The sequence below is a fragment of the Eutrigla gurnardus genome, assembly GCF_963514095.1.
Source record: "Eutrigla gurnardus genome assembly, chromosome: 12".
Lineage (NCBI taxonomy): Eukaryota > Metazoa > Chordata > Actinopteri > Perciformes > Triglidae > Eutrigla > Eutrigla gurnardus.
This window is the reverse complement of record NC_139926.1, coordinates 7,655,424-7,667,934: the sequence shown is the minus strand read 5'-3', so window position 1 is coordinate 7,667,934 and position 12,511 is coordinate 7,655,424. Positions and strand designations below refer to the sequence as shown.

The 12,511-nt window shown below is 43.9% G+C and overlaps 1 protein-coding gene across 1 annotated transcript in view; it reads left to right on the top strand.

Annotated features, from left to right (window-relative positions):
* Positions 1-6,836, top strand: part of mao (monoamine oxidase) — a 29,264-nt gene extending 22,428 nt beyond the window's left edge. Inside the window, 12 exon segments of the mRNA XM_084023756.1 lie at positions 588-692; positions 787-878; positions 1,502-1,643; positions 3,548-3,697; positions 4,119-4,278; positions 4,374-4,470; positions 5,075-5,128; positions 5,213-5,270; positions 5,355-5,452; positions 5,722-5,833; positions 6,325-6,387; positions 6,487-6,836. Coding sequence (XP_083879882.1) covers positions 588-692; positions 787-878; positions 1,502-1,643; positions 3,548-3,697; positions 4,119-4,278; positions 4,374-4,470; positions 5,075-5,128; positions 5,213-5,270; positions 5,355-5,452; positions 5,722-5,833; positions 6,325-6,387; positions 6,487-6,642 — 1,287 coding nt within the window. The 3' untranslated portion in view covers positions 6,643-6,836.
* The last annotated feature ends 5,675 nt before the right edge of the window (positions 6,837-12,511 follow it).

Below are 12,511 nucleotides of genomic sequence, written 5' to 3'. Positions count from 1 at the left end.
TAAAACACTATGAGAGTGATCCTAGAAGGCCTGTGCTCTGGTGATCCACCGATCCTTATTTCTGTCAGGGGAAGCTGGTGTTTAATGGGAATTGAAACAAATGTAAAGAATATGTATAGTTAAGTCAAACACACATATGACAGAGCTTGTAAAGCAATCGTGTGGTTGAGCAACAGAGTTCAGACAGAAAGGACATGGATTAAGGTCACCAGACTTGATGATGACTCTGAATATTTTAATCAGTTGTAAAAAGTTTCACAACCAGCAATATACTGAGCTGTTACAGTGCAGAGTGCATTAGAGATCAGTCGTAGTGTTATTATGCAACCACATTTTTAAGACACGTAAGAGCTCATAAAAGCTTCAATGGAGGGCAATGTACTGATATCATTTATGTCATATGAAAATAACGTTGAAATTGATTATCCTTGTGTTAACCACAGACCTTATTTTATGCATGTTACCAAAAACCCATTGCTTTATAGGCGAGGGAACCAGAAGTGCAAATGTGTGAACAAAGTTCTGGCTTATTCCTGCACCAAAATGAACTTTTCATTTACATATATATGATGCCGTGTCTCCAACAGGGAAAGTCTTACCCATTCAGAGGCTCCTTCCCTCCCATGTGGAACCCCCTCGTCTTGTTGGACTTCAACAACCTGTGGAGGACAATGGACGAGATGGGCCAGGAGGTAAAGCTCACCCTTGTTGGTTGCTTTTACACGCTACTCATTGTGTCTCATCTTTGCTTAATGTCCTCCTTGTCCACCTCCACCTGTGTTTCAGATTCCCAGGGAGGCTCCCTGGAAGGCTCCCCATGCCGAGGAGTGGGACAAGATGACCATGCAGGAGCTCTTTAAGAAAATCTGCTGGACCAGGTAGAGAAAAGAAGGAGTCAGATTACATTTCCTACCTAACGAGCATGAGAACAACAATGCATGCCCATTTAATGTCTTTGAGCGTAGTGCGATTCACACACAGGTATAAAATAAGGCTGTCTTCATATCAGACGATTATCGTGGATGAAGGAATTCACTAATAACGGTATTTAATATCGGTATTAGTCAAGTTGTCTTTGTTTATTCTGAGTTTTGTCTCTTTTTGGGCAAATTAATTACACTCAAAATAGTGTGGAGAGAGAGTCTGTAACAATAATTCTAATACATATTTTATCATTATACGTGATATCAATATTTTTAAATTACAATACAATTAATCAACACTATATAACTTCTAGTAACTCAGCGTTACTGAGGGTAAACATGTTGACAAATGTAACAAATGTGTTCATGAATCAGTCCGGCTCTTAAAAAGTAGCAAAAAAATATTGAAATTCATGATTTATCCTTATTACATTGTGATTTCAAAAATCGACATTGTAAATAAATATTGCTCCAAACCACTCAAAAGAAATTCATGTTTATGAATCAAAAAGCTCTGACAGATATAACATGTACACAAGGTTAACTATTGGGTTCTAACTGTTCTCCCTCGTTTCAAGGACCGTTCGTCGTTTCGCCACGCTGTTTGTCAACGTGAACGTGACCTCTGAACCCCACGAGGTTTCAGCTCTGTGGTTCCTCTGGTATGTGAAGCAGTGCGGAGGAACCATGAGGATCTTCTCCACCACTAACGGAGGACAGGTGGGTTTGCATGAATGTGTGTGTGCAGTATGTTATCGAGGTGTTCCTCTGTCCATGGTCGATGCAGACATGGACACAGCATAGTGTTTGGCTTGGCAATATTGTATCGTTTATTATATAAACTATTAATGTTGGAAATATAAGTCAAACCTTTTATAACTGATTTTCAAGTCCACTGTTTTTTTTCTGGTGTGGTCATGGGTAAAGTAATTCACGGAGTGAATTATTATTACTTAAGTATTATTAATAATATTAAAAGGGTGGAGCTTCTGGTGAGTTCCACCCACTAATATATATATAATATAATTGACACTAATATTAAAGGTTTCCAGAAAATCTCTGCACAAAAACAGTGTGAGATTCACTCGTGTGAACCAGGAGGTTGAGCTCCCACAGTGAGCACTAATACATTCGCTTAGTTCACCTCGTATTGTGCCTCGCATAATTATCAGTGTGACAAAAGCTGTTTTCTTGGAGGGCTGGGGGAGCACATTCTGCCGCCGTACTTTCTAAAGCTGAGTGTTCCCCGTTGCCATGGCCACCGAGGAAGGGGATTGTGTTTAGGTCGACAGAAGATGTTGTGGCCAGCTCCGTTGTCATTTCCTGTTTGCTGGACCCTCCCATTTTGGACATGCACACTTAGACTACGGTTGCATCTATGCATGGGTGTGTGTGTGTGTGTGTGTGTGTGTGTGTGTGTGTGTGTCCAGTAGTACTTTGAGTTAATATTCTCTTTGGAAGGAGAAAGTCATTCAGTATTGCATATGGAGGAACATTTGGAGTTCTTCACCTTCAGATCAACGTTCCACTGAAACCAAATTGTTTGATCATATTCACTGAAACCGACACTACGCTCCGATAGAACAACATAAATCATCCGGTTTTAGAAGGAAAAAAAAACGTGCCTCTACGTGCACGTAGAGCCTGTTGTTTGTTTTGCAAAAATCCACTGCGCCCGTATCATCCTGTCCACTCAGCACAGTTCACAGTTCGTGCACACGCCACAGATCCCACCTCCCCTCTCACGCATGTTACAATATCACAGGCACACACCTCAAGCTAGGCATACGCTAAATGACGTTAGCAGTTGCTATCTATGAGTAAGTTAGTCTACCTCTGTGTAGCATGTACTCCATGCCTTTTATCGATGAGGCGTGTTCAGGCGCGTTCACAGAATCTGATGCACGCACACTGACGAGCACTCGATGGGAGGGAGGAGGAGCTCGGTGGTAGAGGGGGAGGGGCGTGAGTGTTGGAAACATTCCAAAATTGACTGAGTCAACTCGATCTGCCAGACTTGCCGACTGCAGCTTTAAACAAACGAGACACCCACACAGACTCACCTCGTTTTACTGCCAGGACTCATTTAGGTTGAGCCCCGAATCGTCTGGCGACTGGCTGGCGAGTTCATCCAAATGACACAGTGGAATGTACACAATGTGGTTCTAATCTTGGGCAAGAGAGAGATGTTGACACTACGGAAAAGGTCACTGTCGATTTAATTTTGTGTATCGGAGCTTTGGCAGCACCAAATCTCTCTCCCCCTGCGTCCTCTCCATCATTCAGCAGTTACTGGCCCGAGCTTTGAAAACACAGTTTTCCTTTTGGTTTAAGATGTTGAAATGTGCAGTGAAGCCGAGAGGGTGAATTAAGGATAACTTGTATGTAACAGCAGGATGAATCCACAGATCTTTTCCACTTCTCTCCTAAATATCTTATTTATCAGCCTTGCAGAGTCGTACTCTGGGCAACAACAGACAGCATAGAAGCGATTTGACCCCATATAATGTGTGACTCGCAAGTAGAGCATAGAGAGCTGAATCAGACGCCTCCGGCTTCGATTCAGCTGCACTCTGTTGTGCTTTTGGTATGTTGACCCCTGCTCTCTTTGTCCACGTCTGCAGGAGAGGAAGTTTGTCGGCGGCTCCAGTCAGATCAGCGAGTGCATGGCCAAGGAGCTGGGAGACCGAGTGAAGCTGCAGTCTCCGGTCTACAGGATCGACCAGACGGGCGACATGGTGGTGGTGGAGACGTTGGACAAACAGACCTACACAGTAAGCATGACACAGCATTACAGCCATGGAAGGTGTCTAAAAAAATAATCCACGTTCAAATGGTTTCATTTTCCAAGCACGTCAAATCATCCATTATTCAAAGATTCGGTCCAAAAACTGAAAACAACAACAACTTTTTTTATGAGTCATTCATTGATGAGTCACTATTAACTATCTACTCATGTCATGAATAATAACATCCATTTTTTCATGACGGTATTGGTACTTTTACTGCAAACAATCTGAGTACTTCTTCCAGCACTGCAGCCATATTTGCTATTTTTATGGGACATTTGCACACTGCAGTATTACTCTGTGCTGCCATCTACTGATTGCTTGGCTCCCTGCAGCCATGCGATGCAGCTCACACTGCCCATCCTGTTGCATCCCCTGTCTTCGTTAATGTGCGTCCTTGTCTTAGGCCAAGTACGTGATCGTGGCCACGCCTCCCGGTCTGAACCTGAAGATGCACTTCAACCCGGAGCTGCCGCCGCTGAGGAACCAGCTGATCCACCGCGTCCCCATGGGCTCTGTCATCAAGTGCATGGTCTACTACAAAGAGAACTTCTGGAGGGAAAAGGGTACGCAGGGAGTGGGAAGCTGGAGAAAAGGGGGAATGCTGGACTGTATGTCGTATTTGATTTACACTCCTTGTTCTTCGCTCGTGTGTCACCAGGCTACTGTGGCACTATGGTGATTGAGGAGGAAGGCTCTCCCATTGGCCTGACCCTGGATGACACGAAGCCTGATGGGGCCGTACCCGCCATTATGGGGTGATAATAACAAATAAGATCAAAATATCATTATGAACCTGCACTACATCAGTTTTCTTGTTGTCACAAGTGAAAAGAGCAAAACTGACACTGTTCATCTTTTCCAGTTTTTATGGAATGGCCCAGACATAAAACCAGCACAACTATTGAAAGCACTAACTCATGCTTCACCATAAAACACACTTGAAAATAAGTACACACGTCATCTACTTTAGACACATCATTCAGAAAGAACGTTTGTTAAACACTGGCATGGAAATAGACCGAATGATCAGTCACCTGCACCCAGAATGCACCAGCGAGAAAACATCTTTAACCAATGAGATCACTTAGAAATGAGAGCAGATGATGAATAGGATTCAGGTTTGCTATTTGATGTGCACAACAAGGCTCTGTAAGATACTGTAATACAGTTAACTGTATTGTTTTTCTCTTTTCATGGGATTTGATGACAGTAAAAGTAGAATGTGGTGTAATATGCTGCTGCAGCAGCCTCCACTCTTCTGGAAGAGTCTAGTCAACTTCTCCACCACCAAACTGGGAAAACCATTGATTCGTGGAGGATTTTCTAGTGGATAATCTTTCTCTTCTCCCTCTCTTCCAGCTTCATCCTTGCCCGCAAGTGCAGAAAGCTATCGGTGCTGACCAAAGAGGAGAGGTAGGTGCACCGCGGAGACAAGCAGCAGGTTCATGCGCTCTCACGAGAGACGTTTCATCCAAACTGTTGTCTTGTTGCCTTTAGGCTGAAGAAGATCTGTGAGATCTACTCCAGAGTGCTGGGCTCAGAAGAGGCTCTGCATGTGAGTTTGAATACAGACAAAGTGACGCTGCCACTGTGGAACCACATCACTAAACCTTTTCACGTGTCCACTTGTGTCTCTCAGCCGGTGCACTACGAGGAGAAGAACTGGTGTGAGGAGGAGTACTCTGGGGGCTGCTACACGGCCTACTTCCCCCCGGGAATCCTCACCCAGTACGGCAAGTAAGTACCTCTCTCTCTCACACACACACACACACACACACACTGGTAGTGAAATCCAATCAGTTTTTAAAAGCTTTTTAAAACAGCTGATCCATCAGACTTGGATTGATTTACACAACTAACTAACTTGGTAATGAAATACATTTCCATGCAGTAGTTGTGGTCTGTGGAGGTTGATGGCTGTATATTTTATTAAAGGCCACTTTTAAAGCATATAAATCAGTAGAAACTCTCTAATCTCCCGTGTCGTTGTCTTTTCCTGTCTGCAGGGTGCTGAGGGAGCCGGTCGGCAGGTTGTTCTTCGCAGGCACAGAGACGGCCACAGAGTGGAGTGGCTACATGGAGGGGGCAGTGCAGGCTGGAGAGAGAGCAGCCAGAGAGGTCAGAGGTCACCTCAGAACACTTAATGTGTCCCAGTGCAATAGTGAATCCTGTGGCAAAGTATTTCTCATATAACTAGGCATCACCTCAAAATGAAAGGCATACCAGAACCAAAAGGAAGCGTTTTTAAGACATTTATGTGCTTCAATTTGGAAAATCTCATTTAAGACAGTTAGATGAGAAGATGGATTCCACTTCTGCTACAGTCAGCTGCCTGCCTGGCAAATGTCTTTTTGAAAAAACTTTATTTTTACAATACACGTTTACAGTATTGTACATGTAGCACTGCTGTAGTTGGAGCAGGCACAGAGGCCATTTTGCTTCTCGATGTTCCTGCACAACCTGCTGCTCACACACAGTTTAACTCGGGGAGTTCGGGACAAATTTCCAGGGAAACACACCAGCAGCGCCACACCACCAAACTCAACTGCATATCCCATTGAAACAAATGAAGTGAGGGTCCTGACTTAACAACCAGTGTTGTGTTGCAGGTCATGGTTGCAATGAATAAAATCCCCCAGAGTCAGATCTGGCAGACGGAGCCTGAGTCTCTGGTGAGTGAAATCTCTCTGAATATTTTTTGGGGCTAAATTCAACTCAAAAGTCAAACCACTTTCACGTCAATTCCTCTCCTCATTCTGTCCCTCCAACAGGAAGTCCCAGCTCTCCCCATTTTCACCACCTTCTGGGAGAGAAATTTGCCTTCAGTCTGTGGTCTCCTCAAGTTGATTGGGATTTCCAGCTTCCTGTCTGTCGCCACGGCAGCCGGCCTAGTGGCCTACAAGAAGGGCCTGCTTCCCCGGAGCTAAACTGCCCACACCCGCCATCTCACTCCTCTGCATCTAAAGGGGGCACATCTCAATAAACAATGTACTCTTGTACTTCTAAGGCACTACTTTATAGCCCTAAACTACAAAGTAGTGAACCATATCGAGTATAGGATGTAAGAAAGACTGTTAAGTTCACACAAAACACTAATGCACCATCACTTTGTGGACCGTCTGTTTGTGAGACAAAGGCTGATTAGAGGCTAAGAGATGCTAGTTGGAGAGCGAGAGAGCGAAGACGCCCTAACCTACAATTAATCTAGTTCTGATTGTGAAACCAATGAAGGAAAGAGAACAGAATCAATTCTTAAAAGGACATATATATATATATATATATATATATATATATATATATATATATATATATATATATATATTACTATAAATATATCACTATTATTATTACATAAATTGCCAATGACATTCACATTTCTGATTACATGTGAGTTTATTAACTCGTCATGCTTTCTGTGTGGGTATGAGCTGAGCTTTGGTTGCTTTGGTGAGTGTGAGTTTGTCATTGTGTACAACGTGTGTGTGTGTGTGTGTGTGTGTGCGTGTGCGTGTGTGTGTCCATGTGTCTAATTACCTCTGCTGATTTTAGGTGCTAATTTATTCTGGCCGAGCAGCTGTAGCTGTTTGATGAGATCCAGTCACTTCAGAACAGCATAGAGTCGTGCCATCGCCCGTTACTAAATCACAGAGGAAGTTTGGAGATAAGGCTGGTGATATTCTTTATTTTTCTTTTTGTCAACTAATCCCATTAATACTTTTTTTACTTGTATTAAGTTAGTGTGTGTCTCCAAAACCTCAGATATCTTTTCCCTCTGTGCCACTGGGTGACATGTTCCACTATTTACTGTCAAACCCAAATACAGTAGGCTACACTGTCCCGCTAATATAAATACTTATTACTACTGCTATTAGCAACGTACGTCCCAAATGACTGTACGAACATAAGCTTACGTTAGCTAGCAGCATGCCGCTAAAGTGACTGAACAAACGTTAGCTGTAGCTAGCGAGAAACCCACGTGTTCGCAGTGCGGCTGAGTTTATGTGTTTATTTGAAATGCTCACACTGCCACTGATCTCAGAAACACCAGGAATGATCTCTGTTGGTTTTCTGCGATCATTCTCTTTGTAAGTATGGATCAACTCAAATTCAACTTGAGACATCAAGCCAAGTCAGTTTTATTTGTCTGATAAATCTGCCTCAGAGGTCTTGACAATGTGAAGGCCTATTGAGCATATTTTGGGAAATAACTCAACCTTTTTAAAAGAATAACAAAAATATATATTTGTGACGCGTTTTTCAAGGTTCAGTAGGAACAGACGGACAAGGGGCTAATAATAGAGAAGATTAATTGTTGGTTTACATGGGATTTGTTAACAGTGAGAAAAAGAAATAAATGCATACTAGGCCATATCCTTTAATCAACACGTGTATGTAGGGGTAATAAAGTGCTACTAAGCTGCTCTGTTATCTTTTGGTAAAAGTAATGGAAGCATTCGAATGTATTTTCTTCAGACTAGATAACACAAGCTATTTTTAACGTTTCCTCATTCATAATTTAGATTAACACAAGGGATAATATTGTAGCTAACCAAACATCACATACTAGGTTTTATAAATATTATTGGAAGCCATTTTAGAGTCATCAACCATGAAAGATGTGGCCGGCCTGCGGTTCCTCTGTGAAGGCCTACGGCTACACAGTGTTGGGTTCTGTTGATTTACATTATTACACTTATCAAATGATTAATTGTACTATGAATTCTTAGAGAACCCAATGAGTTTGAATCACACACGATGTAGCTTATGTTTTGTCAGTTCATTTTTGATTTGTACAGCACAGAATATGTGCTTCTTGGAGAAATATACTCAAGAAAACAGATGAATAAATGAGAGTTTATTCTCAGAAAAATTAGAGCCTGCAGACATTTGGAGAAACTAAATTCATGTTCACGAATGAAAAATACAGCCGAGTACTTGCAGAGAACGGTGATTGTTGGCCACATTGCGAGCTGCTCTCGGATGTGCGAGCTTGTTTTCTCTTCTTCTCTGTGACGCCGTGGAAATCGGGTTTTGGAGGTCGACGTGAAGGAAACCAATCACCACGTCATGGAATCAATAACAGTTCGTCTGCTAGTGCATCTGTTTCAAAGGGTGCTGCACTTTGCATGCCTACTGAGAGAATCATGCTGTTCTTGTCCCAAAGACTGGTTGTGTGTGTGTGTGCGTGTGTGTGTGTGTGTGTGTGTGTGTGTGTGTGGTTATCTGTTGTGCCTTAATGGAAGTCATAGTGTTTTTGTCATTTCTCTCAAAAGTGCCTGTGTGACTCTGCACTGGAGATGAGAGGTGATGGACCATGGTCGTTGGATTATCATCAATAACCATGAACATGCAGGGACCAGCTAAACAAAACCCCGTGTCCCTCTTTGCATGTCCAGCACCGTCTCTGTTTAAGCGTCCCCTGTATTACCTTGACTCAGGTAAAGCCAGGTGTCGAAACGCAGTGAATGATCGAGCTCAGACTGTTGGGTTAATCAACCTGCTTATCTCCAGTAAAGCCAAGTCTGTCTGTGTGTCTGTCTCTGTGTGTGTGTGTGTGTGTGTGTGTGTGTGTGTGTGTGTGTGTGTGTGTTTTGTATTGTGATTGCAGTGCTTCACTATGTGTCTCCCCTCGTTGTGATTGCCCTCATGTCTCTCCAGCCCTCCCCTCCTCCATCTTTGTCCCAGCACATGCACTGGTTTTGGGCTCTCCCGGCCAGCTCTGGAAGTTATGATTGGACAATGACGTCGCTCAGATTTCAAACCGTGAACAAAAACAGACAGGACGCTATGTCTGTCGCTCCGACCTACGAAGCCTTCATTATATGATATTCAGTCATTCTTCTCTGGAGACTGCCCTCCTCCGTCCCTCCTGTGCATTTGAGCCTCCTTAACTCCTCCCGTTATTTGATGTCTTTGATTCCTCAAACAAAGCTGGTGATATTTAAAAGGAAAAGAAATGTGAAAATAAATCTTTTACTCATCTTAAACCGTTCTCTTGTATCATTTTGTGTCTTTCTGGGGAGTTGCAGCTCTGTGTATTCTGTTCACTTATGATGAGGTAAAAAGACAAGTATATCTACATATTTATGGGGAAAATACAATAAATGGGTATGAGGCTGGTCCTAGATGAGTACTTTCCAACATGACTGACTCTACAGGACACAGGTGGTGGTGTCAGTGAGCAGCGAGGCTGTAATGCTCATGATTAAACAAAACGTAAATAATAATGTATTTAAATAATATAATAATATTAAACTTTATTTAACAGGCACTGTTACAAAAAAAGTACAAAGTGATTCACAAATAGAAAGTAAGATGATAAAATAAGAATTTATAGAAGAGACTTGAAAGAAGACACTGACTCAGACAGCCTTATTTCCTCAGGCAGGTTGTTCCAGAGCCTTGTGGTGAAAAGCTCTGTCCCCTTTAGTTTAGTGTAATTAAATATAATAATTGCTCGTCAGCATAGAGCAGCACTTTCAGCTTCATATACAGTGCATCCGCCAAGTATTCACATCGCTTCCCCTTTTCCACATTTTGTTGTTACAGCTTTATTCCAAAATGTATTAAATTCATTTTCCCCCTTAACATTCTACACACAATACCTCATGACAAAGTGAAAAAGGTTTGTTTTGACAATGTATTAAAAAGAAAAAAAAATCACATGTACTGTACATAAGTATTCACAGCCTTTGCCATGACATTCAAAATGGAGCTCAGGTACATCCTGTTTCCACTGATCATCCTTGAGATGTTTCTTCAACTTGATTGGAGTTCACATGTAGTCAATTCAGTTGATTAGACAGGATTAGGAAAGGCAGTGCATGTGAGAGCACAAACCAAGCCATGAAGTCCAAGGAATTATCTGTAGACCTCTGAGACAGGATTGTATTGAGGCTCATATCTGGGGAAGGGTACAGAAAAATGTCTGCAGCATTGAAGGCCCCAATGAGCACAGTGGCCTCCATCATCCGTAAAGATGTTAGGCCGCCCGGCCAAACTGAGCGATCGGGGGAATAGGGCCTTAGACAGGGAGTTGACCAAGAACTCTATGGTCACTCTGACAGAGCTCCAGAGTTTCTCTGGAAAGAGGAGAACCTTCGAGAAGGACAACCATCTCTGCAGCACTCCACCAATCAGGCCTGTATTGTAGAGAAGGAAGCCACTCCTCAGTAAAAGGCACATGACAGCCCGCCTGGTGTTTGCCAAAATTCAACTGAAGGACTCTCAGACCATGAGAAACAAAATTCTCTGGTCTGATGGAACAAAGATTGAACTCTTTGGCCGGAATGCCAAGCATCATGTCTGGAGGAAACCAGGCACCGCTCATCACCCGGCCAATACCATCCCTACAGTTAAGCATGGTGTGGGGAAGATTTTCAGCGGCAGGAACTGGGAGACGAGTCAGGAACGAGGGAAAGATGAAGTACAGAATGAATGTAGAATGAATGTAGAAGAATGATGTACAGAGACACCCTTGATGAAAACCTGCTCCAGAGCACTCTGGACCTCAGCCTGGGGTGAAGGTTCATCTTCCAACAGGACAATGACCCTAAGCACACAGCCAAGATAACAAAGGAGGGGCTACGGGACAACTCTGTGAATGTCCATGAGTCGCCCAGCCAGAGCCTTTAACCCGATCGAACATCTCTCCCCATTCAACCTGATGGAGCTTGAGAGGTCCTGCAAAGAAGAATGGGAGAAACTGCCCAAAACGAGGTGTGTCCCCATTTGACCTTACACTCTCCCCCTCTCCACCCACTCACCGTGCCGGGAACCAACTTGACCTTGTCTTCACAAGATTCTGTGGAATCTCGGCACTCTCTGTTACCCCGCCCACCGTGTCCGACCACCACTTTGTGACTTTCTCCCTCCCCTTGAAGCCCACCACATCCCTCCCCTCTACGCCTTGAACTGTCGCCAGCCGCCGCAACCTGAAATCCCTCAGAGCCTCGTCCCACTCCTCCGTTCTCATTCTCCTCGACCTATCTGCTGCATTCGACACAGTCAACCACCAAATCCTCCTCTCCACTCTGGCTGAACTTGGCATCACTGACTCTGCTCCCACCTGGTTTACATCTTACCTGACAAATCGCACTTTTCAGGTCACATGGAATGGCTCTATGTCCAAACCCTGTTCTCTGGACACGGGTATCCCTCAAGGCTCAGTATTAGGACCGCTTCTGTTCTCACTATACACCAGATCACTAGGTTCTGTTATTAGATCGCATGGATTCTCCTACCATTGCTACGCAGATGACACCCAGCTGTTCCTCTCTTTTCCCCCGTCCTCTGACACTCACATTGCAACTCGCATCTCGGACTGTCTGGCTGACATCTCTGTCTGGACAACTGCACATCATCTCAAGCTTAACCTGAATAAAACCGAACTCCTCTTCATCCCAGGGAAAGACTGCCCTCGCATGGACCTGTTGGTCACTGTCGAGGGCATCACAGTATTTCCTTCCTCAACTGCGAGGAACCTGGGTGTAATCCTCGATGACCAACTATCCTGCACCCCCAACATCACTGCTGTGGCCCGATCCTGCAGATTTGCCCTCTACAATATCCGCAGGATTCGGACCTTCCTCACAAAGGATGCAACGCAACTCCTGGTCCAAGCACTGGTCATCTCCCGCCTTGACTACTGCAACTCTCTCCTGGCCGGACTCCCGGCCTATGTGATTAAACCATTGCAGCGTATCCAGAATGCTGCAGCACGCCTTGTCTTCAATCTACCCAAATTCTCCCATGTGACCCCCCTCCTCTGTGACCTCCACTGGCTCCCTGATACAG